Below are 27,820 nucleotides of genomic sequence, written 5' to 3' on the forward strand. Positions count from 1 at the left end.
ATGAATAAATAAATAGAGCTGACAGCACACTGGTAGTTAAAGCGTGGCGAAATGAATAAATAAACTAAATACATTTTAATTCAGCTGTACTGAATGGCCATTGAGAGTCTGTTTTTTGATGAGCTGTCCTGACATGACCCACATATCTTCAAGAAAAGATTCTTGACACAGATTGTTAGCCAACAAGCACCTGTGTGAGCGCGCACACACACACACACACACACACACATCTGATAGCCAGCCGTTCTGTTTATCACCTCTCAATGGCTCAGTCTTTTGTGAGACCTGCTCACAAGCTCGATTCATCACTGTCACCACGCTCTTTCAATTCTGATGCACACACACACACATACACACACGGCGCACTCTTATCGCTCTTCGGCTGGGTGGTAACTCAATCATCACCTCTGTGTCTCTTTAGCACAAGAGAGCCAAAGATGTCACAGCAAATCAGTGTTTTGTCTATGAAAGGAGAAAATAATAACTTCATTGTTGTCATTTGTTCACTTATTAACTAAGCTGCCAATGACAGCAGAAACGAAAACTATTTTAAAAGTGTTCTTTGAGTTTTACTGTGAGGCTAATATGCGCATGCTAATACTTTTAACTGAAAAAAAGGCTAAGTTTATTATATATAAGAGTATTAATAGACTAGGGTAGGGTAGACAGAATGTTCACATACTATTGATACTCTAACGAAGTAGTAGTATTAGTAGTGGTTGTTTCAGTTTTAATTATTTTACTAATGAAAACTTACTTTTTAAGCTTTAATAGGCTGTAAAAAACACACTATATGGTAAAACTACAATATATACCATAATATAGTAAGCATGTTTCAGTAAATTCTCAGTTTAAGTAACAAGTCACGTCTAAGTTTTATACGTAACTAACTGCATAGCAGCTACAATAATCACGGTTGGCATATTTCAGAACAACATCACACCACGTCTAACCCAAACAACGACCCGCCAAACGCCGACGGACGCTAAACATTATCTCACAGTACCGTCATGCAAAACGCTGGCCGTGAAATGTGCAAGTCGCTCTGGTGCACTTTGGCCTCGACTTGAATGCGATGTGATTTGGACATGCCCGACTGCGGCGTCTCATTGACGATTCAGGGATGATCACTGCTCACTCTGGAGGGAGTCTAGCCAAAGTCATAATGCACTGCGCACAAGGCTAATAGGTAATTAATATGCAGCAAACAGTGGTGGGCCTGGCAATTAACGAGCTGCGAGGAGCTCAATATGTGTACCTATAATAGAGAGACATTCTGAGACAAGAACTGTTGATTAATAAGCCTTTATTTTTACCAGAGGGGAAAAAAAGTGTTTGAAACAAGCTTTGATAGCAGATATGTCCAATAATTGAAACCGTGATGCTCGCTATAAAAGGCAGAGTAGGTTAACGAAAACTAATTGGTTGGAGAACATTACGATGAAAGTGGTTGATAAATGCCCTGACAAATAGATTTGATGCTAATTAGAACAGGAAGTGAGTGTTTGACATGCATTTAATAAAGCGTACATTGATGTTGGAATAATAGTCTGTTGCTTAATTGTATGTACTGTAGGGTTGTGCCAATAGATTTTGTATTGTTTATTGAAGACAGTCAGAGATGCCACTGACAATATGACCGCTGACATAAAATGTTACAATGTTGCACGTTACATTCAACAATACAATGGCCAATCAGAGGTGCTCGGATGAGTCCTCGTTGAAACAGCAGAGTTTTGCTGTTCATTACAAATGCTCGATTAATAATTCAGCTCTTCTGTGAATCGTCTTATCTTAAACAACAAAGTGTTTTTAAAGTGCATAAACTCGCATCGGAATGAAGTCAGTTTGAATCACTGAGAAAATGCAAGCATTAAAGTTAGTCCCTTACGATTTTTGTTTTCGTGTTAAATACTAAATCAGTAGGCTACATAAATTTAAAAAGGCCTACATGTCATAATGGATAGTCACTGCATGTATCGAATGCAATGACTATTTGCATGCGTCAGATATATAACTTTCGGACATCAGATATGTAACTCACAATACCGCATTAAAAAATATACAGCAATATACCGCATTAAAAAAAGGCTAAATAAAGTTTGGTTCTACACCTTTAAAATTTCCAATTGTAATCTACAGCTGACTTTGATTCGGACATGCTTAAAATGTAAAAATAACTGTAAACAATAAATAAATAAATACCATGTACTGCATACAAAGCATACAGAAAATATATAGTCACAATCGCATGTCTATTTGCTTTCATATTTTATTATTGTTTTTAATAGTTTTTAATGCCACAACGTCGACCTTTTGGGTAACAGGCAGTTACTCTGGCCACGTGATTTAATGCTCAAAGTCTTATTGGACATTCGCTTTGGCTTTGTGAAACTGAGAACATTTGTCAGACTGGTAAAAAAACATTCGCATTTTTGGTGCGCGAATGTTCACGTTTTTTTTTTTTTCCTGCGTGTCATCGCGTCTGATATTCGTTTAGCTTTTTCACGCTCAGTGTGGAAAAGGCTTTAAACCACCTATTCGCATGTGCATGAGCAGCTCTGTGATAAACGTGTAAATGGCGAATTCGCCATCATCATTATTATTATTATTTGGAACAATTGGAATCTGAGGCAGAATCGCTAAATTCCTTAACGATTTAAAAGTTTCCAACCTCCAACTCAAATCTGTGCTAACATCAGTATGTCAAACAAAAATATAAAACTTGCTTTTTCCAAGAATGCATTTTAAAGCAAACAGACAGCGAAGTAAAGCACAATAATGGTACCCCAGATGGCTATTGAGCGCCGCCAATAAACATCCCTTTCCTGTGTTTAACGTCCTGTGAGTAAACGCCACTATAAACCAATACATTCAAATCACAATATGCAAACATGTGATTGGCAGCGGCTAGTGTTGGTCTTTGTGCTCGGCTATTGTGGAGGCCAAACTTGTGTATTTTTCCTCAATGCTGTGTTTGAATAGCGGGCCGGACTGAAGCTGATTTATGGCATAGCAAATCTGCTATCTAAATTCCATTATGTCAATGACATCGAGTTGGACGCCTGCTAATACTCACAGCATGTCATCTCTAGCTGATGCCCGCTATAGGCAGGCCTGAAAACGCATCAGAAATGCCATTGTTGGGTTTTGTCATTCATTGTGAGATATGAAAAGCTCTTAGATGGGATGTAATGCTACACTATTTACTGCTCAAAAATGGGAAAAATCAATTAGATTCTCTCCATTTTGGTGCGAACCTGTTCAAACAAAGCCTTGCCAAAATCCGCCAAAGTATAGGCCATAAAACAATCGGTCTGAGGGTTACTGTTGCATTAATTCAGCTTCTTCCTGGATATATGAGACCAAGCGAACAATGTTTGATCTCAGACTATGAATATATAAAAACGGGTGTATGAAAACACACAGACTGTTTAAACTTGTAATAATTAGTCAAAGTTCCCACATTTACATGACAGTGAAACCTGTTTAGCAGATGTTTTCAGAGAGAGGTGCTAGCAGGTAGTTCAAATGCGATCTTCTGATGAATATTCCAATTTGAATATTGCATAAAAGGCAGCATAAAGATGTATGTTGACCTACAGTGTTTAGTAAAAGCTAAAATAGAAATGTTTCCCCAACATTTTGGCTCGCTTTGAACAAATTTGAACAAACGGTGAGCCTTTTGATTCAGGGTTTCATTGTACGTTTTCATAAAATACCCCAAAAACATGTTCAAAAACAGTGATTAGCATTCAGAAACTGTATGTGTGTGCTGCGTGTGGAAGGAATAAAGGAATTGTGTGCAGGTGTTGAAAGGGAATATAACTGGGACAAAAATTGGACATAATTATGCATAATTGCAACATTTCTGTCATTTTATCTAATTCGGTTATTTTCAACTGGTGGGTTGCCACCCCGAAAAACATGTTGCATATCTATTATGATCAAGGACAACAGAAAAGAGGGGAAAAACAGTGATAAATATAAATAATAACATGTAGCTAATTTTACAATATATAATTACGCAGAGTAGGGGAGCCGTATCAACTTTTCAAAGGGAAGAAAAAATATTTTCAATTTATTTTGTGCTTTTTTTATTGAAATTGGCACAAAAATTATTTGTCAGTTGATATTAAATCCAAAAAAGTACGTTTTTAGCCATGTGCTGGTTATAACGTAAGTTTAAATATTTTAAAAATATATAATGATAAATAATCATATATAAATAAAATAATAATATATAAATAATAATATGTAAAATAATATTATATAAATAATAATATGAATCAAAATAATATAAAATATGTTTATTATTAATAATAATAATATTGAAAACATGTACAGATATGTACAGCTTCTCAGTGTATTTGAATAAGGCAAAACATGTGCCTTTGACTGCAACTCAAAGTAACCTCCAAAGACCTTGCATTTCTTAGTGTCAATGCAGACCTAGTTTGCTCAAGAACAACCTACATACCACACTTCAGTCTGCTCAGATCAATGTTCACCCACACATAATCATATCAGAAACGCTTATCCCACACACAACTGCCATCTAAAAATAATACAAATCAAACCAGGGACATGTTATAGACACGTCCGACCTGTGAAAAACCTGCCACCGTGAAACTCGCTGTCGACTAACAAGGCTGTGAAGTAACTGCAGAACGGTGCTGTGCGGGAGGAAATGCTGAATTAAACACAACCCGGGCACAGCAGTGAGTGTGGACGGCTCAGGCTGTGTCATTTTCACTTGTGTGTGTGAAGCTGGGCTTCTTTCGCCAGCGGGGCCCACAGACGGGGCGAAAAGACTTTCTGGATGAAGCTGTCATTTCCCTGCTCTCGAGAAGAGCCGAGCTCTGCACTGCAGTCTGCATCAGTAGGGGAAAATCACAGGTAGAACGGCTTACAAATGAGCCCATAAAAAATTCCTATTAAATTCTCATACTGACGGCACAGGAAAATGTAGTCAATCACTATAAAATTACCATCCTACTGAAGTAGCAAGCCATTTATGAACAGTGCATAGAAATAAATCAATCACTTATTCGGTTTCTATACTTCTATGATATTACATGCCACAAATGATAGTGAAAGTGTCAGCTGATGTGAAAAATAGGAAGAATAATTTATCCAAAATAGAAAATTATGTTATGATTTACTTGCCATGAGGCCATTTCAAACACGTATGACTTACATTTCTCCATTAAACACAAAAGACGTTTAGCAGAATGTTCATGCTGCTCTTTTCCATTCAGCAAAATATACATATAAAACGACTTATGGCTATCGAGCTCCAAAAAGGACTAAACAAATTAATAAGGCCTTGTAACTACTAAATATTGATGATGGGGGCGGGGTTAAGATATTCCTTTAAAAATCTGATTAATCAGTTTCTCACACAGTGGAAATAACACCCTCCACATTTCACCAAAACCCGTCCAGTTCTGGTCTCCCGATGCTAGCACGATGTGCTCTCCAAAATATCTTTCTCTTTGGTACATTTCCACAGTAGCTCAGTCCCTTGATATGTAGCGAGTGACCGGATCGAGTTTGACATCTGCAGCAGTAACGGATGACAGGAATGAAAATAGAGGGAGATCATTGGAGATCCAGCTCTTTCAGAAAGCTTCCGGCCCGGAGAGCCGACTCAATCCCACAGAGAGCCGAACACTGTCCCATCCATACTCCTGTACTTCACTCATACCTCCACAGGCCTGGCAGAACTACTTTGTTATGTCCCCCGCTTTTCATTTGTACGAGACGTGCACTGGCATTTCATTTTGGTGCAAATTATATGAAGTCTCAGTTCAGCCGTGTGTGATATGGCTACATCGATACAGCAGATTCCTTTCCCTTCCATCTGCTTTATTAATCTTTTGTCTGACATAGATTGAGGATTTTAAGAGGCAATGGCAGTCTATTGGAATTAAATAAATGTGATTTCAGTTAAAACATAATGTTTTATTATTCTACATAAGACATGGAGGTCTATAATTTTTGTTATCTATTCTCTCTAACATTAATCTCTAAATATCATAAATAAATGAGTGCTTACTGTGCATTTCGGTCAGACATCCTGTCTAAGTGAGGGGCCAAAATAAGACACAATGTAAATGAGACTTCATGCCAAAAGTCTGGCAATGTGAAAAATGGATGTTTGACTCAACAATAGTCACATAAGCATTATTATCACTGTACAACTATGAATGCAAAGACATGTTCTCGCCAAGAACTGTATAAACAACTACAAAGCTGTAGGGGTGGGACAATCAGTGCATGGCAAATCAAGAAATGATTTTAGAAACAGCCGTACTCTGCTACTATCCTTAAACATACTCGAACCTAAAATAATCATTCATAAAATTCACAAAGGTTGAAGCAAATAAGAAGAGTGTTCACAGTGGTCTGTGTTTACATTAATCTTGCGTCATAAAGGCATTCTGAGTTGAGTTGAAATTGAGAAAAATCAACCTAGAATTGATTCTGCATATTCCCAGCCCTACAGAATGGTAAAAAAAATAAAGGTGCAGTCACATTTAACACAGTTGGTAAATATTTCTGCAAGTGAAATCCAGTCGTTTAATTTGGAAACCTAATTATTTGCACAAAATGTCTCTTCGAAGGTTTGGACGTGATCTTAACACTTTTGACCACAACCTAAGAAAAAAGAAAACACTACAACTTTAAAGATAATGGCATAGAGGAATGATATAACGACACGTCTGTTATTGTGAAGGCTAACACAGTTATCACTACAGTGTTCTTTGTGTGAATGGGCCTTAAGGCCTTTCCTGCAGGGCAATTGTACATATTCTAATTGCAAGAGGCACAAACTCTCATCAAAGCCATCAGCCTCTGCTTTATTTCTATTCTGCTCTGATGAAATGTCCTATTTATTTGACAAACTGAATATATTCAGCGTGTCTCCCTAAAGAGCAGCCAGACAGCCCCTTTCCTCTTTATCTCAGGTGACTGTCATGTTTACATTATTTTTATAATTGTCTGCATGGAACATTTGAATAGAAACAACGCCGCACGCCCACACCCACAGCTCCGGTGCTCATTGTACCAATTTTTGCAGCCCTTCCTCCAGACAAAAGCCCTGAAAGCGTTTCCGACACTTTGTCACCTGGTCTGCTTGGAAACCTTGCCAACTGCACAAACCAACTCCCTATAAAGCTTACATTGCACAGGCACCGGACATTCCCTCAGGACAGCTCAATGGAAATTAATTCGCACAGAAATATCACACTGCGCTCAAAAAGAACCCTTATCGCAAAGCGCCAACTCTGGCAGCAGACAAAGGAAAGCAATCTGAGGAGAGGAGGAGGAGGATGAAGGCACCGTTTCATTCACAGGACACACTGCCCTCCTCCACCGCTGGAGCGTGGACCCCTCGATCACTTCCCGTCTCCTCTATCCAAACCATCATTATATCCTCTGGGCTCGAGTGGTGTGGATGGGGGTTGGGCAAAGCCATCAAAACTAACACATGAACGACAGAGAAAATTGCACATCATTCACGACTGATAGGGGAATGATTAAAAGTTAAACTAATTCAAAATTAGAATGTTGTTACTATTACTATGTTGTTCTAAATCTTAAAAATCAAGAATAATCTTATGTGGCTCCTTCCGAAATATAACAACCGTTCATAGTTCTTATGTACACCCCAAAAAAAAAAATAGATAGATAGATAGATAGATAGATCGATAGATATTAGAAGTATTGAGAAGTCATACAATAGTCATATAATATGTCTGTCAAAAGAAAAGCTTGAAATATAAGTTATTTACTAATAAAAATTAATTATTTAAGCCATAACTCTGCACTCTGAAGTTTCTGAGATAAAACAAGACACCACTAAGATCTCCCATCCGTGTGTTAGCATTTCAGGAAGGATTATGCAGAAAGCAAAAGCATATAGTTCACAGAGAATTCAAATTTTAAATTTAGTACAATTGGCGATCAAAGACTGCGGTGCCTATACAGAAACCAAAGTCAGTATGCAAAACTGTTTTATGATCTTTACCGGATGCTTCAGAGGGAAAAAAAAGAATACAGTATTTACAGTAGCACTAGATTTGAGGGCAACAACAACATTGGTTTGCACAGCATCTACTCTATGTAAGAGAACTGCTACTAAAGAGTAAAGAAATGGACAGGCTAATGGTATCAAATCGTTAAGTCAGTTATCTGTTTTTGCGTAGATATGTTGTTTTGTTAGTTTAATTTAATTATGATTAATACATTTTCTGTTGTTTTATTATTATTATTTTGTAACCTTTTCAGTAGCTCATTCATTCATTCATTCATTCATTCATTCATTCATTCAATGAAGCAGCTCTTTCATTGATGTATTGCAGTACATCAATCAAATTTGAGTTTTCTTTGTCATTGCAGTCAGACAATAATTATGCATAAACAAAAAATAGTAAAAAAAAAAATACAAACTGAACCATTACGGTGTGATTTTGGTGCACAAATTTTTGTCCTGGAACAATCTGAGCCCACCTACAGTATCTAAAACAAAACTTTCCTGTTACATCTTGAAGACATTTCCTTTCAGAAGTTGACATTTGTGAGGCATAAACATTCGTTTCACATACACCCTTCACATGATTTTCAGACTTGCAAGTTTGTTGCAGTGTAAGTAAATGGTGTTATTTAAAAGAATAAACTACAATATCTGGCACAAAGTGGGCTGCCATTCAGTTAAATTCATTGTATTGTTTAGATCATCTGCGTGTCGTTCTTATGCTTTCTGACAGCAGTTACACTACCAAACCACTTCTGTCATTTCCTTCTTGATTAACGCCGCCTCTCAGCACTTAGTCACGTAAACCATTTCGAGAAAGTATCTTAAATGCCCACCGAGTGCTCTAAGTACCTTAAATATGCACACGACCATTATAAACATCTCAAATATAAACTCTGTCTGCCATAATACATGAGAAATGCAAGCCGTAAAATTACTAGATTGTGAAATGAATGTCACAGTCTGCCCACGCCACACAAAGGGGTCAGGTTCTCATCAGCGTGTGTGACATTCAGAGACGCAGTTCAAGGGGATACGTCACACATGTGCGGCATCGGCAGTGCTTGCATTTGCATAATAATGAAGATGTTCACCAACCTTGACAGGAGCCATTAACTTCCTCATGGCCCGCCTGGCACATGCACCTCCCAATGGGCACCAGCCACTCCCCCTCCGCGCTGCAATGCATTCTGGGAAGTTCATCAGCCACCGAGTTGTTGACGCAGGTCCCTGACACCTCCAGAAGCTGGGAGGAATCTGCCCCAGTTATAGTATCCGGGAAGAGGGCCAAATTCCTGACAACAAAAGGACACTTTTTGTAGAAGACACGGACGGACACGAGCGCGATACACGCGCCCAGGTCTTGGAAAGCCAGGTAGAAGCCTTTCTTGGTCAACGGACCCAGATCCCGAACTTCCGTGTTCAGCTTCAAAACTCTGTCTCCCAGATCAAGCTCTGTGAAGCTCTCGTCAGCCGCGATGGTGTCGATCTTCGTGTACTGGCTTTCCCGAATATTCCTCCTCTCATCGTCATTGGTTTCGTAATAGTAGACGTTGAAAGTCTCCTTGCACGTGCCCAGACCTCCGGGGAGACTGTTGCAGTCCCGTAGTGTGAACTTTAGCTCCACGAACACTCGCTGGGCACCTTGGTTTAGTATGAGGTTTGTCTGCAACCAGTTGTTCTGGTTGTGCTCCATCACCTTACACACCTGGTACGTGTGGATGGGGGCGTAGTTCTCGTCCACCTCTCCGATTTCTTCCCACTAAAGAAAAAGGATATCAGAAAAAGCAGATCAAAAACAGTTTCATTCATTTCGGGGGTTTATTATGCCTTTTGTTTGAGAGGACAGTTCAAGGAACATTAACACTGCAGTTATTGATGCCCGATTCTGATTAGTTGATTATACATTTTAATAGTGACCCCTATATCATATCTGCACTTGCTCTATACCCTTTGCCAAAGAACCCAGGGTGGACGCACTGGCAAGTTGACAGTTCTGGGAAATATTAAGCTATAAGTTATTCACTGGAAATATGTTAATCTACCTACATTTCTGAAAACTCCAAAAATGTACTTATACATATGAACCGCTAAAGTTCACAACTTTTATTACTTTTCACACAAAATATGCTTTGCAGGTCCACACAAGTCTAATTTTGCATAATTACTTGAGAAATATTACGTAGTGAATTCAAATAAATTTTTTACATGCTGTTACATCTAAAAACTGATATATTTGAAGGTTAGTGTGACATATCACCTTCATATTCAGTTTTTTAACTTAGTAGGTTTGCATGGTAGCTTACGTGATACAGTGTTGCATTTAGGTGTTAAAGAGCACCAGTTCGAATTCTGTGAACGGTTCAACAAAACAGCTCAAATCTGCATAAAGAAACATTGAATAAAGAGCACGGCTGCATCAACAAATGCATTTTTATATCACTTTTGCATTTGTTAACACTATCAGGTTGGTTTGGGGTTGGGTTTGGTTTAGAGGTAACCTCCAACATTCGACACCGTTTTCAACTAAAACCAGAAAACCTTTGCATTCCTCTGTATTTTGTATTATGTATTTTCACCACACAATAATTTGTGGCATTTTGGGAGCCTAAGAATACAAAACTTGGTTTTAAAGTGCAAGTTTTAAAAACATTGCCGTTATATTCTCAGTGTAAACCACAAAAAACATGAATTTGGGAAAACAGAGATGCCCTGCGCAAGTGTTCATTCTACAGGTTCATGCACAGATGCGTAGATTTATTTAAAAAAATTAGATGAATATAAAAGTGTTGTCTCCACACAAACGTTTCAAAAATATGTTTCCATTTTTAATACAATCATTGCCATGCGATTGTACCCCAAGACCAAAAATGGGTGTGTCAGCTTCTAATGGTCTGGAAACCTTGGCTGATTTGAATGGCCAAGGCCTGCCCAACAGGCCATACGACTTACAGATAAAGCAGCCAATCTAGTTTTGTTTTACGCAGTCTATGCCATGAACTTTAAATATTTCACATACTTGATCACAAAATGTAGTGTTTAGTTGATCCTGATAACTGTTCAAAGTCACAGTTATAAACAAAATGGATTTCTTCATCCATAAGGGCTTTTGGCCTCATTGCATCTAGGCATAATGGTTAAAAACGCTACACACACAGTGTTACCAATTGTGTGTACCATATGCATCCGTCGTTCTGCCATTCGTGGGTGTGATGTCTGAGGCCGAGACTAGAAAAAATGACATCCAAAATGTCTACTGCCGGGAGTACTCCAGAGAAGTGGACAGAGCTCGTCCCAAATATAGGTCCACATTTAGGTGATGTAATGACTGTCAGACAGTGCGTGCTTGGCAGAGGGGTGCATTGAGGGCACATTTTTATTATGCCCGCTAAGGCTGCGCTCACCCATCTGAATCATGAAATGACAAATGCTACACCCTGCGGTCTAGTGGACTTCATGGACATGTCATTTGGGTCAAGTACATTCTGGGAATTACATATTAAAATATATTCAGTCGCTGATGCAATATTAGTGGAACTAAGTTTTTGGTGCTCTGGACTAATCCTGAAAAATAATAGCGTCATTAATTGATTTAATTTATCTGGAAGAACAGAAAAGTGAATTCCGTTTTTTGGATAAAATTACAGGGTCGAAATACCATTTTATACACACACGTTGTTGTAATCACGTTAAAGGTAATTTTGTAGCTATATATATATATATATATATATATATATATATATATATATATATATATATATATATATACTACTTAGAGAGTGTGTATCGGGCAGTGAGGCCAATTCCTTTTATTTTTTATAGATATTTACATATGAATCTGAAAGAACATAGAAGATAGCACCTTTTGTTTGAACCCAACAAATTTGCATAAGTGCAAAATATTGTAACATGTGACTGACAGGTGTATTTTGTTGCCCAGGTGTCTCCTATCACAATGATTATTTAAACAATAATTTGCACCGAATGTCTACGTTAAGTTTCAGATTTGGGGTTTGACTGCGTTTATAGTTAAGAGTTGGAACAAACATGAAAACCAGAGAGCTGTCTATGGGCAAAAAACAAGCAATTGTGAAGCCGAGGTAAGAAAATCAATCAGATCCACCGCACACATTTTGGCCATAGCCATTTCAACCATTTGAATTTGTCTTGAAGAAGAAAGAAGCCACTGGTGTACTAAGTAACAGACATCGATCAGGAAGACCAAGGAAAACAACTGAAGTTGACAGAAACATTGTGAGAGCTGTCAAGAAAGGCCCTAAAACAACTGTAAGAGAGATCAGCAACAACCTCCAGAGGGCAGGAGTGAAGGTATCACAATCTACTGCTCGCAGAAGACTCGATGATCACATGTACAGAGGCTACACCAGAAGATGCAAACCACTCATTAGCAAGAAAAATAGAAGACCAGGCTGGAATTTGCTAAAAATTTAGTTTTATGTACCGATGAGACAAAGATTAACCTTCACCAAAGCGATGAAAAGGCTAAAGAAAGCATCTGCTCATGATCCCAAACATACAAGTTCATCTGTGAAATACAGCGGAGGTAATGTCTGCCAAATCAAATTTGTCCTAAAGTTGTCCTAAGACCAGAACACATACTTGTTATAGGTTTTAGAGCAACTTTGAAAAAAGGTTTTTATCCACTTCGAATGTTGACTACTGTATATGTAAGGAATAATTGACAACGGGCCTTTGAATTATTAAAAAAAAAGATTCGCTTATACTATGATTTCCACACTTCAAGACATTGATCAGATTATATATATATATATATATATATATATATATATATATAGGTATTTTTCTGGTTTCCATACTTAAAATGATATTGTGAGCAGGATTATTTCTTCTTCTAGTCATCTAATGCCTCTGTTGTTAATTCCAAAATGTCATTTTAGACTTAGGTTTGAGCCTTTGATGGCAGATTAATGCAGTTAATAACTAAGTTATGAGTGTGTGTGTGTGTGTGTGTGTGTGTTTGTGAGAGAGAAAGAATAGAGAGAGTGAGAGAGAGAGAGAGAGAGAGAGAGAGAGAGAGAGAGAGAGAGAGAGAGAGAGAGAGAGAGAGAATTATCTCTAATTCTGGGCATCTCTCAAAAGTGTTCGGCTAAAACAGTGAAACCTTACACCTTTATTGGAATTTTACATTTTCTATTATATTCACTAGTGCTGTTTACTTTGTCATTTTTTTCAAATAAGTGAAATTTTATAATAAAATGTGTAATATAATTTAATCAAATAATTACAGGCTGCATGGGTGAGCACAGAGACTAGGAAAAGTCTTAACCTGAGACAAGTGTACAACAATAAGTCTATACATATAAGACGTTAATAGTAGAGGTCTTGGTAGAGTAAAACACACAAACAACCAACACATTCTGCCAGTACAATTCTATAAAACACTACACTTGATAAGCATGTTGTGGAATCTTCTTGATGTGTACCGTAACATAATTCTACGAATACCCTTAAAGCAAATCATGGCACATTCACACACCGCAACTGCCACATCTAACAAAATATGCCTGTCTGCTTTGCTGTCCAGGGAGATGCTCAATAGCAATACATCAGGTGGCGGAGAGATTGGAAAAACAATCTGCCAGCTATAATCTACGCAGTCAGGAGGCTTGTAACATGGCAGTTAACAAAGCAAGACCTCAGAATGCACCCCGAGGGCCCAAGTGGCCCTTCAGCGCTGTTCAAACGCACAGTCAATGACCAGAGAGTCCCTCCCGAGGCCTCATATTACCTCTGCCTGATGCTCTCTGAATGTGAGCGATTGTGAGCTGTGTGGACAGTAGAAGAACTGAAGTCTGGACCGCCGGGAGTCATTCAGTGTGTGCTAACAGTCAGAGTCTTGCAGTTCACACACGGAAAAAACACATTGCCTATGTTTAGTATGACTTAAGGTGTAGTCACCGTGCACTTTTCATTCCAATGATTTTCATTCACACGCATATGAATGCAAGAGAGCGGAAACGCACGCTCTAAAGTGACCTTTGACCTGTGAATTCATATTATATAGAACTGTGTGACCAAGTATTATAGTACAAATGTATATTTTTAAAAAATATGTAAATTAAATATATATAATTCTAAGCACACTTAAGTGGTCTTTTATTTTTTTATTGATTTTTTTATACAATGCAAATAAGCGCTTCTCTTTTTTATAGGTTCGTAGATTAGATAGATAGATAGATAGATAGATAGATAGATAGATAGATAGATAGATAGATAGATAGATAGACAGAGTTAAAATAATCAGTATAAAACAGCACACTGTATATTTTTCAATTACACATAAATATTTTAAAATGAGATTTTAACTAAGAAATCAGTATTTGTGCAATGCAAAGCATGGGCTATTTAAAACACATTCAATAATTAATAGGTTTTATGAACCATTCAACCTTTAGTCCTGTATGAATTCTCTATAATGGATTAAAAAATCATTCTGCAGTAGGAAACACATTGATTACTAATTTTATTCATTGTGCCCACTAATGTATAATATTGCTATGAAACAATTTATAGGCACTCTTTTGCATCTTTCATGAAATCCCCAACGCGAGTGTCAAAGTCACAACTTAAACACATCTCATTAAAAAAACAACCCAAAAAAAAAAACAACAACCATAAATCCATTTCCATGTCCCATTACCGCTCGTCCCTTTTTTCTTCCTCAAGTTCAACAACCAAATGACATTCACGGCACATTTTAATTTCATTCCAATCAGCCAAACGTCCATATTACCATATGAATTTTACTCGAGGTGATCATATTTAGCAAAGAGCCTAGCGGTGATGCAACAGGACCAGATTGATGCGGAAAAGTGCGTGCCACATATTTCTCCAATATGAGACGGTGCGGCCACGATCTGGTAAATTGCATTGGCAAAGCTGCAATTTAGAGAAAGCCGCCATTTGAAATGAAACTTTGCCTGTGCGAATTTATATCATGCAGATAACCAAGGGGCGTTTGGATATTCGTATCGACCTCTCATGTGAAAATGCATTACTAATACCAGGCACTCTGGGATGACAACATTTCCGACACGTGGATGAAGACGAATAGATAATTCAAAAAGGCTTTCATTACGCACACCACATTAAGAAGGGATATTGCATGAGGATGTGTGTCACATCTGCGTAGTAATAACATGAATCATATCAAGCCAAAGATTGAAACGGCACACCTAGACATCAGCCTGGTGGCCTGGATATGCTAGTGCATGCTGATGCAGACCTTTTATTAAAAAAATAAGTGATTTAATAGCAAACCTCGCACGAAGACTCAACTTATTGTTTTCATCAATGTTTGAGTTAGCGTGTTGCTAAGCTAACACATTTATTCTGCAATTAACATTAAAGCAAATACACAACTGCTATTTTATGCTGAACTACAGCATGTTTCAGGACTGAATGAAATCAACACTTTTCTGGCCTCACCCACCATCTTGGATTTGTTTCCTATAGATTGTTGCAGTGCATCATGGTAATGCCTTCTCCATGAGAGATATGATAAGAAATATATCATAGGAAGTAGTTTAATGATTGTTGAAACTTTTTTAGAGCAACAGTGCCTCAGCATGCGTTAAAGTACAGTAACAGCAAAACTATTTGTGCAACAAACTGATATCTTCTTGATTACAATACTAAATAAAAACGTAATAAATTCCATTTTGCAATATTAAGCAACATAACAAACACAGGTAAAATAATTAAATAACTCGAATGAAACTAGATGTCTTGCATATTAAAGGTAAAAATGGCCATGTTAAAACCAGATGGCGCATTAAACTAAGTAATTGAATATTTCAATATTTAACCATTGTTTCAAAGTTCTCCGATCGATGTATGTTCTTAATAGTCTACTAAACACCCCTTGTGTTTCATGAAAAGAAAATGGACTGACATGACAATGGAGGAGGCAGGCATTTAATTTTTGTGTGTTAAATTTAAAGGGATACTTTCATCCAAAAAATTAAAATTGTGTCATGTTTTAAGCTTTACCGTCATGTTATCCCAAATTCATAAGACTTTGGTGCACACAGATTTCTGACCTTTATAGGTAACCGAAACTTCAAAAAACTAAAAACTCTATTCATACAAATCTAATGATCTAATGAATCCAAATCTTCCCAAGAGGCTTAATTAGTTTATACAGTATGATAAACAAATGTGCTTCCTTGCCATTCACACAAAGGTTTTTGGTTTTTGGTTTTTTTGAACAAATGACTTTCCAAATGTGTTTAGAAGGACATGACAGTGAGTAACCAATGGCATAATTGTAATATTTGGATGGACTATCCCTTTAAAAACAGTCAGTGGTGTCCATTCACAGTATATGCTATTATGTCTCAGAAATAGTCTGACAAACCATATAAAAAATATCCATACCATTTATTTTTCTCTTTGCTTGTTCACTTGTTCGCTTTTCCGCATACGAATTTCTGCGAACCATCATCATTCAAACTCTCTTTCTTTCCATCCCCTACTGAGAACCTCTCTATTTTCTCGTTCCCTCCGTCTAAATCCTCCCCTCTGCTATACCGGCACACTTATTTACCAATGCTTTCTGCCCCTAAAACCCTCAATTCTCCCAGTGTGCTATAAGCATGCATTTACCCATAAACCCCAGCTCCCAGAGCACTTCCTCCTCGGATTATTACCGTCGCTGCACCGCAGAGAACGGGCAAGTACGACCCACTGCCTTTCAAAAAATAACCCGTCATTACCCACCAATCATCATCACCCAGCCATCCCTGTCATTGCCGCCCAGGGTCCACAGGGGCGGGGCCGAACGTGACTGACAGTCGGGGTTGAAAACAGCTCCCTGCTATGATTCTTGCTGTCTTTGCGTGAGAGTGTTGTGGGGCATGTGAATGTGACTTTTCAGGGTGGGTGGAGCGGCTCCTCTGTTGAGCATCACGTCAATACGTTTTTCCCCTTCGGTAAGAGACAGCGGTGTGAGCCAGAGGTGCCCTAGGCCTGCACAAAGCCCGGATTTAGCTGAGCTCCTGTAAACCGCTTCGTTGACTTGGCAAATCTGGCCCGCTCTGACAGCGGTTAAAGCAGCATGAAGCCAGAGTTGAAAACAAACAAACCGGGGAGAAAAGATAATCGCTGGCGTTTTGTGATGTACCTGCCAGTACAGATTGCTGATTGTAGATCCAAAAGCCTTTGAGTCTTCAAAAACCTGCATTTGACCCAATTGCATTAACCGACATGAAAAAGAAAATTTTAACTCTTGTTATCTAACAGCTCCATTCCAAAATATAGTGAGCTGCCTACTTAGACAGCATTTTAGGGAACAAGTTTATGCTACCATATCTTCTTAAACTGTTAGAAGAAGGCAATCCCAGAATAATCTAGAACAGTGGTAGGCAACATCGGTCCTGGAGTGCTGATGTCCTGCAGAGTTTCACTCCAACTCCAAACCCTGAAGACCTTGCTTCTTCATCGGAACACAAATTAAGATATGTTTAATGAAATGGGAGAGACATCTCACCCTCCATAGGCAGCAACACAATTGAAATGATCCAGGTCCAGAAACATAGTAAACACATTGGTAAAACAGTCCATGTGACAACTATATATATACACATACATACATATATTATACTTCATTTTATGTTTCGAAACACATACGCACACTTCCCCATAAGCGGAAACAATGATTATTACACAGATTATGTTACCGAATGTAAACAATGCCTATTACGCTAAATACGTTCTTACGTACTCCCCAAAATTTTAGTTGCGTTGCTGTTTATGGAAGGTCAGATACATCAGCTCTTCGATTTCAGCAAAATTATCTTCATTTGTGCGTCGAAAATGTATTTTCATTTTGGGGTGAACTAACCCTTTAACATCAAGGGATACTTTTTATTACTTGCGATATTGTTTCCGCATTTAAACATCAAACGTGAGTCTCCTGTGTTATTGATATGAGGGTGTCTATCTGCTGGAGGTTTCTGTCAATAAAGAGCACCAGTCAATTCTATTCAGTTTCGGTTATGATGCTGCCTTGGAAGACATTATCGAGACAGCAAAACTAGTGTTTGACCTCTTTTATTTTTAGCTGTATTATATAAGAATGCATAGTAACGCATAGTAATATGGTTTAGGTTTCTCATCAAATGTTAAAAATGTAAATAGCTGTTAACCAATACCTAGATACTTTAAGAGGGTTTATCCGTCATATTTCACATTTGCAGCGTAAGTGACCGGCTTTACTGAGTCTCTTGAAACTGCTGAGCTGTTGCTAAATCTCACACTCCAGACGCTCTGTTGAATTAATATGATTGTGAGTGTAGTCGACTCTAACAGCGTAACAAACATCCCAAGCCTCCCGGATACCAGCATCTCCTCCCTAACTCGCACAATCAATCTGATATCTCCTGGGAATTTTTCAACCTTTCCTTTAAGAAAAAAAACGAATTATGTAACTGTTTCACTTCACGCTGGAATACTGTCTGTTCCTGCAGTGTGTATGGCGATGTACGTAATGCGGTGAAATTTCTGTACACAATTAAGGTTTATTATTGTCTTTTTATTCGCATCAATGAATCACTACGTTCTTGTGTATCACTATAAAGCGGTTTTGAAAAAAATCTGTATTTTAAATCTGTTTCAAATAAATGGATACGACAAAAATATGCATTCGTATTTTAATGGCGATATATTAATGATAAAATTAAGATTAATAGTAGTATTTAATGCGTGTCTCGTATTGTTACCTGGTAATCTAGTCTGTGAAAGCTAACATGTTCCTACTTTTTGTACCTTAATTTCTTTGAATGACTTGAATGACTTTACTGAAAGATTTAAATATTAATAGCTAAACTGATTCGGCCTTCACCCTCGAAATCAACTGGTTGATTAAAACTCGACACGTCTTGCATAATAGCAATGCTAGTTAACATCCCAGGCTTGCTGACATAATCTCAGATGCCGCGTGTCACCTTTGTGTAATTTGAACATCTAATAATAGAGCAAATCATTTAATCTCAATAGCCATTGAGCAGGATGTGAAAAGCCCTGTGCTTTATCTGACATTGATTTATCACTCTCCAGATTTCAAGTCATATTCAGGATATCACGTAAGGATATGTGTATTTCCATCTGAAAGGAGGAATAATCGTCTCCCTTAACAGGTGTTATCCAGCGAGCCTGGAGACTTTAACATCTATTGTTGGCCTGTATTGTTGCAATGGAGGGCAGGTGCAGGTAAGCACAATGCAAGCGCTCTTTTTTTACCATCACAACAGGAAACTGAATTAAGCTATAACTGCACACTGTCAACACTGGATGCAGGCCACGCTAGATAACAATAAAGGCCTCTAAAAAGCACCTGGGACAAGCAGGGTGATATTGAGAATGGAGAAATCACAGTGTTTGCATGGTCTTAAATAAAATCCAACGCTAGTAGAGAGAGCCGAGTTAGTCCTATAGGTGGGCATAAGTTACTGATAATATCATAATGGTTTTGATGATATGCGAGTTGACAAAAAAAACGTCTTCACCACGCAAAATCACTGAATGTCTGAAGAAGCCTTTAAGATGCAGTTAAACACCCCAATAATAATAAAAAAAAAAAACAATAAAGGTTTGCGTTTTTTGTATTTATATAGTAAAAGCTGTGTGGCTATCAGTCATCCCTTCAGTATGGATGCTTACTGTACTTCACAATCATGGATTCTAGTCTAAATCTCGGAAGATATTACCCAAATAAGAATTTTCATCTGAACAACTGCTGCGTTTGTTCTGACCAACTGAGAAAAAAAAGGATTACCACGAATCACGTCAGTTGTGATTTAATCTAACAATCAATTAGCTCCTATCACATCAAACCATGCAAATTATTACTACTTTTATACTTTATTCTCAAATTATTAATATTATCAACATCCGCATTGTGTGACTATGTGTGAATGTATATAATTATAACTTATTCTGAAACTCATTCATGCCAAACTACGTTTATCAAAGTAATGACAACTTTTTAGCACTGAAAGTTTTTAATCTAAATAGGTGCGATTAAACTTTACTTACAATCATGAGTATTTTGAAATGAGTGGCTATGTACAGTTAGGTGGAATTGATTTGTAGCAATTTTAGTTGCTTAGTATACAGTAATCGACCGTGTATTAAACAGATTAAGCAAGGTAGAGTTACATAGCAACATTTGATGTTATATTTTTTAATCAAATCGTTAGACTGCTCTGTATTGTGTGAAATTTGCTAATTACTTTCTCTGGATGCATTTATTGTTTTGAATGGCCTCATTCTTGAAAATTCACCTGAATGAATATGCAAGTTGTTCGTTCCGTTCTGATGTCAATTTTTTGGTTCGTTTTAGTAGGTTTTAAGCCTCGTTCAGACCAAGCATGACAGCTACACAGATAACGATAAAGATATAGTTCTAAACAATAAGACAAACAAAGCTTTTGAAGGATTGGAACGAAATGGTAATCAATGACAACGTTTTCATTTTGGGGTGGAGTCGCTCTTTAAGTCAAACCGTTGCAATCTGTCAGTCATATAATGCCAGTCAATGGGCACATGACCTTTGAGACAAAAAAAACATGCACAGACAAGAAATTAATCCATGTGGCTTAATATATGTACAAATCTGAACAGTTTTTACCTCTGATACACCACAATGTCCGACTCATTTACACATTTAATGTATCATCATGAGCCACAGGGTTTAATTTGGATTTGCCTGGGCATGTTTTTTTTTACTCTCAAAGATTGTGTGCCTGTGCATTACATGACTGCAACAGTTTGAAATAAAAATCTTCGTGTTTGCCGAAGAAACAAAGGCACCGACATCTTGGATGCTTTGGGGGTAAGCAAATAAACATCACATTTTTATTTTTGAGTGAACTATCCTTTTAAGACTTAAGCTAGTGGTGACTATTTTAAAGGGTCACCTGTTCAGTTTCAGGTCAAAGACTGTCAAGCAGTCAGGATCCCTTTTTTATAGCTGCACTTGCACAGCAAGTTGATTTATGAGATTAACATGAGTAACTGTGTGTTTTTTGTTTGTCAAAATTTTTTTTGTTATTGCCAAATTCAAAAAACTGTTTATATGGTTGGGTCATCTCACTTCAGTTGTTGATTTTTGTCTTAACTTTTTAGTTTAGCTTACTTTTAAGTAATTTTTAGGGCAATTGGTTTCCTAATATTTTCCTATGTGAATCGAAAGTTATCTCAAATAATGCACTTAAGTCAACGGTACTTAAGTTTGTCTCTACAAATTGTTTTAAGTTATGCCAACTAAAAATTAATACTATTTCAATTTCCACACAATTCTGTCTTGTCTAATTGACTTTTTTTACCTAAAAAGCTAATTCTCTTTTTATACTGGTTTCTTTAAAATGTAAAAGATATCTCTTCACTTAGGTTACAACGCTTCCCAGCCAGGTGTATCACAGATCATATACAGTACGTAGCTCATGCATGTAGATCGTCTTTTGACCATTTTGAATCGAGCGACGAAGTAGACTAGTCAGTGTCGGAGATGCCTTTACAGACACAGAAACATCTCGAGTTATGTCGTGGATAGACCCGGTGATATGCGTTTTCAAAGTGCACTTAACACCAACGTGCAAGTATGCACCGACTTATATATGGGATTATAAGGACAAAAATCCATACACCTTTCCCTTAAACCTGATAAACACATATTAAATTACTGTTAGGCACTTAGTTTTTTTTAAATAGTTTGTTCATTTATATTAAAAATAAATGCATTTCCGTTCTGACAGCCTGGGGGGAAAAGGGAGAAGAATCAAAAAAGTTGACGTCACGTTCCTTATAACGTATGATGTCTTCTGTAATATTGTCAAGCGTACCCTTGAAGACCTCTAGTGTGCATAAACGTGTGTGTGTTTGTGTGTCTGTTCCGTTTACTGAACGCAATTTCAATTATTCATGTAATTATATTATAGGCGAAAGAACATGATAATACGATGAAATGAAAATGCAGTATTTTGATAAAAATGCATTTTTTCCCTGTGTGTTTTTTTTTTTGTCTAAAATGTCGTATTTCTGATGAAACCTACCTGCATTCAAGTGGTGATAAAGCAAAGTCTTGCTTTGTTTTTTAGGTAAAATCGTCAAAAACGCCACCCAGGATAGAGTTAATTATTGAAAAACCCACTAAACATCAATACGCATATATTTTTGCCAATATCACATATATCGCCCTAGTCAGTGCACTACCCCTGTAACAGCAAACTGGGTGATGTTACGATAAGGAGCTAGCATGATGGCATTGCTTGTTTTTTTGGGGGGGTATAAAAACATCATGTTACTGACAGACCTGAAGCAATACCGGGATATGTTCTTTTTCGAGTTTGTAGCTGTTTATTCCTGTCAGCCTGTCAAAACCAACCGAGATGCTCAACACATGTTCCTTTTCTGCTGACAAACCGTTTCATGTAGCTTCAGCTTTCTTCGCTTTGGTATTATCAGTGGAAACAGCGAACGCGGAAACAGATATGTATATAAAGTTGGCCATTTGTCATTAAAATTCAACACATTGTTCAGCGGGGTTTACCGATCGGCTGGCTCGACAGAAATGAATCACACTGTTGCAAAGAAATTAGAACAGCAGGTTTAGTGTGTCTTTGTGCCTCGTTTAGAACAAAAAAGGGCTTTCCCTTCTTCTCTGTTTGTCTCTGACCTCTCGTAGTCCCTCTCTCTCTGTGCAGCGCTCTCTACGTTCTGTTATTTTTCACTTTGAAACTGTCTTTTCTGCCGTCGAGGGAATCGGAGACCTTGAGATGTTCTCCTAAGCCGGCTCTTAACTCAAAGTGCTGAGAGACAGGAAGATGTGTGGAACTCACCCCATTCTTCGGGTAGGCGACCCACCCCAGGTCACCAATTACAGAGCGAGAGTCCAGCAAGTTCACTGCGGGGGAGAACGAGAAACGGGGACAAATCAATGATCTGGAGTTGTAAAAGCAGCATAGAAAAACCACTGATATGCAGATCACGTTAGATGCTCTTTATTACACCAGTGTCGAGCTCAGATCTAGTGTGTTTTCATAGATTTCGGTAGCACTTTATTTCACAGTGTCTTTGTTGCATGCACTTACCGTAGTAATGGCGGTAATTTATTCATTCATTCATAATTACAAGCAACTATCCCTGAACCAAACTCTAGCTATATTCTAATTGCATGTTGTTAACTAATATTACAATGTAATTACATAGTTCAGATGACTTCATTACATTTTCTTAGATGCTTGTACATGATCATTTTTTTTAGTGCTTTCAAGTTTTTGATCGCTATTAATCAAATCCAAAATAAACTTTTTCGTTTACATAATAGATGCGTGTGCACTGTGTATATTTATTGTGTGTGTGTGTGTGTGTGTGTATGAATGCAAACACATGCATGTATATATTTCAGAACAAAAATGTTATGTATGAAATATATATATATATATATATATATACTGTATATATATATATATATATATATATATATATATATATATATATATATATATATATATATATATATATATATAAATAAAATATGTAACTATTTTCAAAATATATACACATATATATATATATATATATATATATATATATATATATATATATAGATATAGATATATATATATATATATATATATATACACACACATATATATATATATATATATTTATATTTACATAATAAATATACACATATATAATTTTAAGAAAAATTTTTTTTTTTTTGTGTGCGATTAGTCTCTATTATGCAATATCTTAATAGAAAAATATTTTCAGTTCTGTTTTCATAGACATTCATAAGTAAAGCAATATGAATGCAAGTTAAATATATTTTACATTTGATCGAACCTATTTAATCTGATTCACACCAGGTTGAATAAACTGCATATATGACGCGCATAAATGCAATGATCTATGACCCTTAAAAATATTTTAGATCCAGGTCCAAATTGACTTCAGTCAAAAATGCAAGTACCAAAAACTAAATGAAGTTAACTAAACTGAATTAAATAATAAAGTCTTATGATTTAAACGCCCTTGAAAATCAATCCCAGACAGAAAATATTATGCATCCAGACATTTCGTATCTGTACACCTGCAAAAAAACAGAGACTGCACGGGCTTGTTGCGATACTATTGATCTGAATGTTTCAGAATAGTGTGGACAATCGTTTCAAAATACCCTATAGAAAATATAAAAGATCATGGAATAATATCTGTTGTATAATCTTTGCCCTTGATTAAATTGAGTGCGCGTTCTATGCGAGATGTCTATTAAACAAGCAGTCCTTTCTAGACTATTGTGCCAGCATTTGATACCCAGAGTAGGTCACAGGTTCTTTTTTATCTGCTGGAACCTTTTACGAACGAGTACCGCCACAGCTAATTAGATGACCTTTACATTCACAGTGCGATCAGGGCTGAATTTTAATTTGACCTTGTGTTGATCAAAGGTTGTGCGGCGAGACTGTTTAGCATGTGTGAGATGACTCACAATAGCAATATCATTTTGAGACCAAAGACACCAACGCAAACGGTGCTAAAAACGAATCTGTAAAGGCTAGCTATTAGTTCGTCAAAACTTCTTTAAAGTACACATTTAGGATCATTTTTGCACTTCGCTCCCGGCAGGACGCACAAAACAGTAATTGATCCTAAATATTATATAACCTTAAATTCGACTTAAATCGAACCCTCTCGTGTCCCGTTTTTAAACATCTCTAAACGAGGTCTGAACGTGATTCTTTTGAATGGCAGACATCGATGTGCATTGTCCTACTTAAACTGAAAAAAAAAAAATATCCTGGGGAGAACGGCATAAATCTAATTAGCGGGAAGGAATGCAGTTATGAACTAGATAAAAGAGAGGTTATGTCCATCCTTAGGCGAATACAAATGTCGATATGGGGAAATCTGACTTCAGGAGGGGAAAGATGGATTTTAAAGTGAGCGTTCAAAGTGAATATGCCTTTCTGCCACGGAATACTCGAGGTTAAGCGGTCGGATCGTATCGTGACCGCAAATATCGTCGATGTTCGTTTGCAAGCGCGGTTGACGGCAGGCATCGACAGGTTTGTTGAGATCCTACGGACTCGTCGCTTATTGTGATTTTGGAGTGGCCGTCGTCCTCGAGCGTCTGCCGGGGGCCATTGTGCCAGTCTGTGTAGGCACCCGAGCGCCCTCCCCCATCCTGCTCTCGTTTTTTTTATTGTGCCATCATCAGCGTACAATCAATCAACTCATCCCCACACTTGTCACCGCACTATCCATATGCTGACTTCTCCTCATTAGAATATTTACATATTCCGTAGTCTCCGCGCTTCAGCTCGAATGATGAATTGGAACGCATCAATTTCACTCGAGGATAATTTCTTGACACTTCCCTGTGGCATCATCTTTTTCGGGGTGCTAGTTAAAACGTCCGGTAACTTGAAAGGGTTATACGGTTTTGTGATAAAGCTTTAAAGCACGCGATATGATTTGCAGTTTCTCTGACCACTACAAAGCAAATTTAGGGAACTTTGATGAAGCCGCGTCTGTGTTTCCTTTGTCTTTACGCCTCTAATGCAAATGCAGCATCCCACGTGTACACTTCAGCTCTCACAAAAAAAAAAGACGTCATGTTTTTTACCAAAAAAGTGCCGTTGGGGTCCAATGCAACAGATGTATTTTAATCAGCCGATTTAAAGCCTAAATATTGAAAGATTCGTGCGAAGTTCGATGTAAATCTTTGGAAATCGCATTCCATCTAGTACCTGTGTCTTGAAAGATGGTGCTACAACAGGTCTATAACAGACCACTGACTCTTGTAAAGCTTGAGCTTCAATGAATAGTGCTTTCATTCTGATCTAATCTGCGATTGTGAATGGATATTCTCACTGAACAATACGGTTCATAAAAGCTGTAAAGGGATCCAGTAAACACGTTCAAAGGCGACAATAGGCTTTATGAATTCATGTTTTCAGTGAACGCACAATAGTGGATTAAGATGTTTAGAAACCACCTGGCTGGGAGTTTTGGAGGGGGGATCTTCACTGGAACTTCTGCTCCATTAAACGGTCTGGTGTGAAATCATTGTTGGCTTTATGAATAACATATTACGTAATGCTTCGCATATGATATATTTAATGCTGCGCGAAGAACATTTCTGTTAGAGATCCGCGCGCGTCACCTATAAAACGTTCTGGATAGGATTTTTAACGCATGGATGCTCGCTCTGTATTTATCGCAATATGTGCTTAATTATCCGAATAACGGTTCTATTTAAAAACAAACAATGATTAGAACTTAAAAAAGGTTCTAAAAACAACTTATTTCCCGGCCATTAAAAAGCGAACGACATCAACGATGGGATGAAAGGAACCTTTAATTTACCGTTAAGAACTTTCGTTCTCCATACAACCATATAGCAACGCAAGAGCCGAAAACGGTTCTTGATCTGAAGAGCGTTCGTTCTTCGCTTTATTTCCAGAAGTGTACGGGCGAAACCCGGCGACTGTCAGCCGCCAATCGCTTTAGAAACAGCGCCGTCCCCAAACCCCGCGTCTTACCTTCATTACCGGGAATGCAGAAAGTCCTGAACGCGCCGAGACCGAAGACGCAAATCCAAGCGATGTAACTCCACCGTGAACGCATGCTCATCGACTGAAGAAACGTGCCAAACGAACGGAAGCACCGGACTCACATCAGCACCGGAACGATCCGGAGAGAGTTGCGGGGGACATGGGGAGCGCGGAGCGTAGTCACGCGGGAATGAAAGCACATTTGAGCGGAGAGCGGCGAGTGTTGAAGCGCTCCGGTTTGAGACTCGCGGAGCTGTCAGACACCCACACAGCCGACAGCGCGAGGAGGAGGAGGAGGAGTAAACGATTACGGCTCTCCAATAGACATCAGTGACTGCTCGTGACACCAGACTCATCCAGACTAATGAAGGTGTAAGTCAGACGAATCGCGCTAAAAAAATGACAACTATGCGCGCGTCGTGTCGCTCGTGTATTTGATCGATTGCGTTGGATTGATGTCGCGCTGCCATTTTCTTAATGCGAGTAATGAAGCAACTCTTTCTATTAGGCCTGTATGCTACGATGTCTCGTGTAATGTTTAATTTAGTAAGGTTAAGATCAAATACCCAGCGAGACTGAGTTTATACCTGTACATAAACATAGCATCGTAAATAATCTGAATGCATTGTAAATCTGTAAGTCAGTTGTTATCATGATAAATCATAACATACACAAACACACACACACACACACACACATATATATATATATATATATATATATATATATATATATATATATATATATATATATATATATATATATATATGTGTGTGTGTGTGTGTGTGTGTATGTATATATATATATACATATATATATGTACTAAAATAATTCAATAAAATGGAAACTGCTAGAACAATGTGTGGAAAAAGTGGCAAAAAATATTGCATCTATTTATTGTGTCGTAAAAAAGTAAACTTTAAGGGTTATTTTTAATATATATTTTTCATTTAAATACATATATATTTTTTTACAGCCTGAGTGATGTCTGAGATTTTGGCTGATGTGCTTTGTGGCATCTATTTATTAAATCTTTACATTAAATGTAAAAAGAAAATTTTAAGGGTTATTTAAAATTTTATATATATATATATATATATATATATATATATATATATATATATATATATATATATATATATATATATATATATATATATATATATAT

The 27,820-nt window shown here is 37.4% G+C and overlaps 1 protein-coding gene across 3 annotated transcripts in view; it reads right to left on the bottom strand.

Moving 5' to 3' along the window:
- LOC122352946 (ephrin type-A receptor 5) overlaps positions 1 to 27,312 on the bottom strand; it is a 66,083-nt gene extending 38,771 nt beyond the window's left edge. For 2 of the 3 annotated variants that reach the window (XM_043250722.1, XM_043250721.1), the window contains exons 1-3: positions 26,641 to 27,311; positions 22,927 to 22,991; positions 9,143 to 9,806 (exon numbers count right to left, since the gene is read on the bottom strand). In XM_043250722.1, coding sequence (XP_043106657.1) covers positions 9,143 to 9,806; positions 22,927 to 22,991; positions 26,641 to 26,731 — 820 coding nt within the window. In that variant the 5' untranslated portion in view covers positions 26,732 to 27,311. Of the gene's footprint in view, positions 1 to 9,142; positions 9,807 to 22,926; positions 22,992 to 26,640 lie in introns of all 3 variants that reach the window. The other variant, XM_043250723.1, reaches the window with a different exon arrangement.
- Between the last annotated feature and the right edge of the window lie 508 nt (positions 27,313 to 27,820).

Source organism: Puntigrus tetrazona, chromosome 10 (genome assembly GCF_018831695.1).
Source record: "Puntigrus tetrazona isolate hp1 chromosome 10, ASM1883169v1, whole genome shotgun sequence".
Classification (NCBI taxonomy): Eukaryota; Metazoa; Chordata; class Actinopteri; order Cypriniformes; family Cyprinidae; genus Puntigrus; species Puntigrus tetrazona.